The 6,557-nt window shown below is 36.2% G+C and overlaps 1 protein-coding gene across 3 annotated transcripts in view; it reads left to right on the top strand.

Moving 5' to 3' along the window:
- The window catches only part of LOC145243581 (uncharacterized), a 465,876-nt gene that overhangs the window by 388,439 nt on the left and 70,880 nt on the right, over positions 1-6,557 (top strand). For all 3 annotated transcript variants that reach the window (XM_080106561.1, XM_080106562.1, XM_080106563.1), the window contains exons 4-5: positions 1,061-1,452; positions 6,251-6,421. In XM_080106561.1, the coding sequence (XP_079962687.1) occupies positions 1,061-1,452; positions 6,251-6,421 (563 nt within the window). The remainder of the gene's footprint in view (positions 1-1,060; positions 1,453-6,250; positions 6,422-6,557) is intronic.

The raw sequence follows: 6,557 nt of genomic DNA on the forward strand, positions 1-6,557 counted from the left end.
TGATTAGATCACTCTGACAGACGTTAAAAAACAGTTAAAAACTAAATGTTTAAATTTCAACAATATTTCTCGCCGTTAACGGTGGCCGAATGAATTAGGGCCTTGCTAATGGCGTCAGAGATGACTTCTGTTGTCGGGTTCGGATCTATTGACCGGTGTTAATCGTGAGACCCTGCATTGATAATTCCCGAAAGGATGAAACACTAATGTCTGTAGGTATTTAGTTATACATGATATATATATATATATATATATATATATATATATATATAATTTATTTTGCGCAGATCATATATATAACATCGTTATATATGCAAATCATCTATTAGGTTGGTGCTAAAATTATGTCGTGTTTTGATTCGAAGTTGAACGTCAAAAAACGACATTATTTTTTCACTAACCTAATATTTTGCGCAGATCGCATCTGGTAATCATCATATATTTTGTAAAGATCACGTCCTCTATTTTGCCTTAATCATATCCGTTAATCAATTTTACGCAAATCACGTTTTTTAATCGTTATGTGTGTCTATTTCAATCATTTATTTTGCGCAGATCACGTTTTTTTAAGATCGTTTTGTGTATATTTTAATCATTTATTTTGCGCAAATCACGTTTTTTTTAAATCGTTTTGTGTATATTTTAATCATTTATTTTGCGCAAATCACGTTTTTTTTAAATCGTTTTGTGTATATTTTAATCATTTATTTTGCGCAGATCACTTTTTTTTTAAGATCGTTTTGTGTATATTTTAATCATTTATTTTGCGCAAATCACGTTTTTTTAATCGTTTTGTGTATATTTTAATCATTTATTTTGCGCAGATCACGTTTTTAATCGTTATGTGTGTATATTTCAATCATTTATTTTGCGCAGATCACGTTTTATTTAGATCGATTTGTGATTTTTTTTTTTTTTTCAATACGTTTCTTTTACGCAGATCGCGTTTTATTTTTTTTAAACCGTTATGTGTGCGTCTATTTATTTTACGCAGATCACATCTTTTAAGCTTGCAATAAAAAATATATATTCTAAATGTATTATGATTTTTGTTTGACAGATGACGTACAGAAATCTCTCCATGAAGCCGAAGATAAGAACTACAGACTCGATTCTGAATTGACGGACGTGAAGGAGGAACTGTCCGTACTGAAGGACACGTATCTCCGGAAGGAGAAGGAACTTCTGACCGAGATCGAAATGATGCAAGACAAGAACGACGTCCTTTCAAATCTTCTCGATATCGTCAACGAACGCGCCGAAGAGGCGGAAAAGGAACTGGAGCGCCTGTGTAAGTCGTCGTCCACTCATTCGGAAAGGAGTGCGTCCAACGTGAGCGCCCTCAGCGATGCCAGCGTCGGTAGTGACGACGTCTTCCTCGTGCCACCGACGCCAGGGGGCACTCGAGACAAGCACGAAAGCGACGATGATATCATAAATAAAGACTGGGAGGTGAGTGAAGGAGAAAACGTGTCTCTCTTTGTTATTCTTTCTTACTTTTTATGTAGAAGCAATCAATATGGTGAATGATTAGTTCGAAAGGGTGGGATTTATTTGCTTCCCCACTGAGCAAATTAGGCACAAGGCCGTTTTTTTATGTGGAGATGGAGGGAGGGGGGAGGGAAAGGGGGGAAATGGGAGCTGGATTAGAAACTGTTGGTATGAAGGGTTGCCCCTTCAGTGACCAAGGTCAGATATGTGAGGTTACCCCCACATATGGTCTTTGCTAGTCATAGCTTGCAGCATCTGTCGGAACAGATACTACACTTTGAGGTATTTATTTGCTCTCCCACTGAGCAAATTAGGCACAAGGCCGATTTTTAATGTGAGGAGTGAAGGGGAAATGGGGACCAACTCCCCGGGGAGTAGGGGAGCTGGATAGTGACAATTGGTATGAATGGTTGCCCCTACATTGACCAAGGTCTTATATGTGGGGTTGCCCCCCACATATGATCTTTGCTTGCAGCATCTGCCGGAACAGATGGTATTTATTTGCTCCCCCACTGAGCAAATTAGGCACAAGGCCGTTTTTAATGTGAGGTAAAAACCAGCTCCCCTAAAAGGGGTCACTCTGGTTACCAAAAATAATAATTGTCCCAGTATAGAGGGTTTCCCCTCCATTGACTGGTACAAATTATCTTAAGTGCAGCATCTGCCGGAACAGATGGTATTTATTTGCTCCCCCACTGAGCAAATTAGGCACAAGGCCGTTTTTAATGTGAGGTAAAAACCAGCTCCCCTAAAAGGGGTCACTCTGGTTACCAAAAATAATAATTGTCCCAGTATAGAGGGTTTCCACTCCATTGACTGGTACAAATTATCTTAAGTGCAGCATCTGCCGGAACAGATGGTATTTATTTGCTCCCCCACTGAGCAAATTAGGCACAAGGCCGTTTTTAATGTGAGGTAAAAACCAGCTCCCCTAAAAGTAGGCAAAAAGGGGGCACTCTGGTTACCAAAAATAATAATTGTCCCAGTATAGAGGGTTTCCACTCCATTGACTGGTACATATTATCTTAAGTGCAGCATCTGCCGGAACAGATGGTGTTTATTTGCTCCCCCACTGAGCAAATTAGGCACAAGGCCGTTTTTAATGTGAGGTAAAAACCAGCTCCCCTAAAAGGGGTCACTCTGGTTACCAAAAATAATAATTGTCCCAGTATAGAGGGTTTCCCCTCCATTGACTGGTACAAATTATCTTAAGTGCAGCATCTGCCGGAACAGATGGTATTTATTTGCTCCCCCACTGAGCAAATTAGGCACAAGGCCGTTTTTAATGTGAGGTAAAAACCAGCTCCCCTAAAAGTAGGCAAAAAGGGGGCACTCTGGTTACCAAAAATAATAATTGTCCCAGTATAGAGGGTTTCCCCTCCATTGACTGGTACAAATTATCTTAAGTGCAGTATCTGCCGGAACAGATGGTATTTATTTGCTCCCCCACTGAGCAAATTAGGCACAAGGCCGTTTTTAATGTGAGGTAAAAACCAGCTCCCCTAAAAGGGGTCACTCTGGTTACCAAAAATAATAATTGTCCCAGTATAGAGGGTTTCCCCTCCATTGACTGGTACAAATTATCTTAAGTGCAGCATCTGCCGGAACAGATGGTGTTTATTTGCTCCCCCACTGAGCAAATTAGGCACAAGGCCGTTTTTAATGTGAGGTCAAAACCAGCTCCCCTAAAAGGGGTCACTCTGGTTACCAAAAATAATAATTGTCCCAGTATAGAGGGTTCCCCCTCCATTGACTGGCACAAACCATCTCAAGTGCAGCATCTGCCGGAACAGATGGTGTTTATTTGCTCCCCCACTGAGCAAATTAGGCACAAGGCCGTTTTTAATGTGAGGTAAAAACCAGCTCCCCTAAAAGGGGTCACTCTGGTTACCAAAAATAATAATTGTCCCAGTATAGAGGGTTCCCCCTCCATTGACTGGCACAAACCATCTCAAGTGCAGCATCTGCCGGAACAGATGCTACACTTTGATCTTGTCGCCCGAGCCGCCGAAGCTGGGCTGGTGATTAGTTCGAAAGGGTGAGCATTATGTTATCTATAAGCAATAAAAATGATTTTTTTTTAATAATACTAGCAGGCCGCCCGGCGTTGCCGGTGGTAAAATACGCTTAAATATGAAATTTAAATTTATGCGCATTTCGAATTTATTTTAATTATAGAGCTAGTTTTCTATTCATTATTATATTGCATCCAATATATAATGATTCAAAAGTTTTAAACGTATGACTTAGGTGCTTTCAGAATCGAAACCAAAACACTTAGCGCTTCCGCGTTATTCGTTACTATATGAGCTAAGAACAGATGGATATCAAAACTCTAAAATACTTTACCGTATAAATGTATATTTGCGCATGCGTAGAGCAGCACTTTAAGTCGACTTACATCTGACAAGTTCCAATTTATTTCAATTTTCACACTCTTTTTACCGGCTAAAAATTAAACTAAATCCACTTTGTTCCACAGGTCCAAATCCTAAATTCACACACACACACACACACACACACACACATATATATATATATATATATATATATATATACATATATAAGTTCTTATCTTGCATTAAATACTTATATATATATATATATATATATATATATATATATATAATAGGACAACAAGAGTATGAAATGAAGTCACCAAACTATATATTGATAAATATAGAATGGATCATTTATTGAATAATGGAACACAAGCAAAAGTTGGGGGCTAGAAAGGACTCTTTATGCCAGGGCATTTCGAAGCCTAATGCTTCTCATCAGAAGAGCAGAGAAGGTACTAGGTAGCATGGAGGAGATGCAGCGTCTAGCGTAGGGTTCATTAGGGGCGAAAAAGATTAAGAGGAAATATAGAATGTTGGGGGAAGCTTTATTGAATTCTAAATAAATAAATATTTATATATATATATATATATATTAATCGGTCAATATTAATATTTTTTTATATTGATATTTTTAAATTTTGGTGTCGATATATATATATATATATATATATATATATATATATATATATATATATATATATATATATATATAATATAAAGCTAAGTGTGTGTGTGTGTGTGTGTGTGTGTGTGTGTGTGTGTGTGTGTGTGTGTGTGGTCACGAATAGGCTCCTATATGGTTAACTATTTTAAAAACTGATTACATATAATGATAGAAGATGTATCGAGACACAGGAATGGGTAGTTTAATCTGGCAGAACGGTGATTCATTAAAATTGTGGGGTCTGCGTTCGCGCCTGGTCCACAAAGTATGGAAATAAAACATTTAAAAATTTTAAAAAAAAACGTTTACAAGAGTTTTTGATATAGATGTACATAAGAATACTTTGATAAGTATGTTTTAACTTAAATAGGGATGGTATAATAAAATTGTGGGGTCTGCGTTCGCGCCTGGCCTCCATAGAATGGAAATAGGCACAAACTTTAATAAAGACTTTTCATATCTATCTGCGTAAGTATACTTTGATTGCTATGTTTCAGTTTGAAAAAATATGGTATAATAAAATTATGGGGTGTTCGTTCGCACCTGACCTCCATAGAATGGAAATATGTCACAAAGTTTAACAAGGTTTTTTAATATAGATCCACAGAATATTGTGATAAATGTTTCAGTGTGAACAGGTATGGTATAATAAATTATGGGGTTTATCTAATTTTATTTTTACTTTCATTATATTTTGCTTTGGTTTTGATACGCCCAAATTCGAAGCTATCTCTTTACAACCCTTCCTTTTCATAACCTATCATACTTCCATAAATCAATGTTTTTGAACCCAATCAACGACGGGTACTTTTGCTAGTATATATATATATATATATATATATATATATATATATATGTATATGTGTGTGTGTGTGTGTGTGTGTGTGTGTGTGTGTGTGTGTGTGTGTTTGTAAAAGAGATTTAGAAGGCTATCACAATGCGAGGAATGAATTATAGTCGCTGTTGGTAAGAGGAGACGAGAACAAGTGGCGATTTACAAATCAATAAGTACATACATATATATATATTTTTATATATATATATATATTTTATATATATATTTATTCAGTTGTATGGTAAAATGTCTTACTTGTAAGCGTATGCGACGTATTCCATTATTAATTTCGGAAAAATTTTCCCTTTTCAAATGGTGTGCGTAACAGGTCGATTCCAGCATGCTTTGAATCGACCTGTTAAGGGAAAGTTTTTCCGAAATTAATAATGGAATACGTCGCATACGCTTACAAGTAAGACATTTTACCATACAACTGAATAAATAAATATATATATAAAATATATATATATATATATATATGTACTTATTGATTTGTTCTCGTCTCCTCTTACCAACAGCGACTATAATTCATTCCTCGCATTGTGACAGCCTTCTAAATCTCTTTTACACACCTATCCCACACAATGCTTCAAGCAAACTACATATCAATCCTATGTATATATATATATATATATATATATATATAATTACTTAATTTACTCACATAAAATTAATATACGAAAGTATAAATTTATGCGTAAACTTTAAGTATTTACTTCAAAAGAGCTCAATACGTACGTAGAGCTAGTTAGTAAGTTATAGAGTATATATGGCGATTAAGCTAAATGAAACATTGATTGGAATATTAAAATAATTGAAACTTAGAAGTCTTTTTTCAATGCAAGAGATTTTATTTTTCTTTCCATCATAACTCTTTTAGAATAAATGCCTTGCCTTTTTGTTTTTGTGTTATCACAGAACCAGTTCAGAAAGCGGGTCGGCTGTTTAGAGCGTTTATTGGCTGAGGAACGAACGAAGGTCTTGTCGGCCGAAAAGAAACTCAGAATGACAGCTTCAGACACCATCTCCACGGGTATAATTGGTGATGCTAAACTCCATATACGTGAAAAGGAACTTTTACAGAACGAGGTAAGTTATTCGTCAAAATGCGAATATACATAAAAACGAATTCATTCAACTAGCTGTTCCAGGCCGGAGTTGTCCGGGAATAAATGTGGACATCTGCGTGCTGATTTTCATAGTTGTGTCCACGGTTGCAATTGAA

This window comes from Euprymna scolopes, chromosome 22 (genome assembly GCF_053919585.1).
Source record: "Euprymna scolopes isolate OS-2025 chromosome 22, ASM5391958v1, whole genome shotgun sequence".
Taxonomy (NCBI): domain Eukaryota; kingdom Metazoa; phylum Mollusca; class Cephalopoda; order Sepiida; family Sepiolidae; genus Euprymna; species Euprymna scolopes.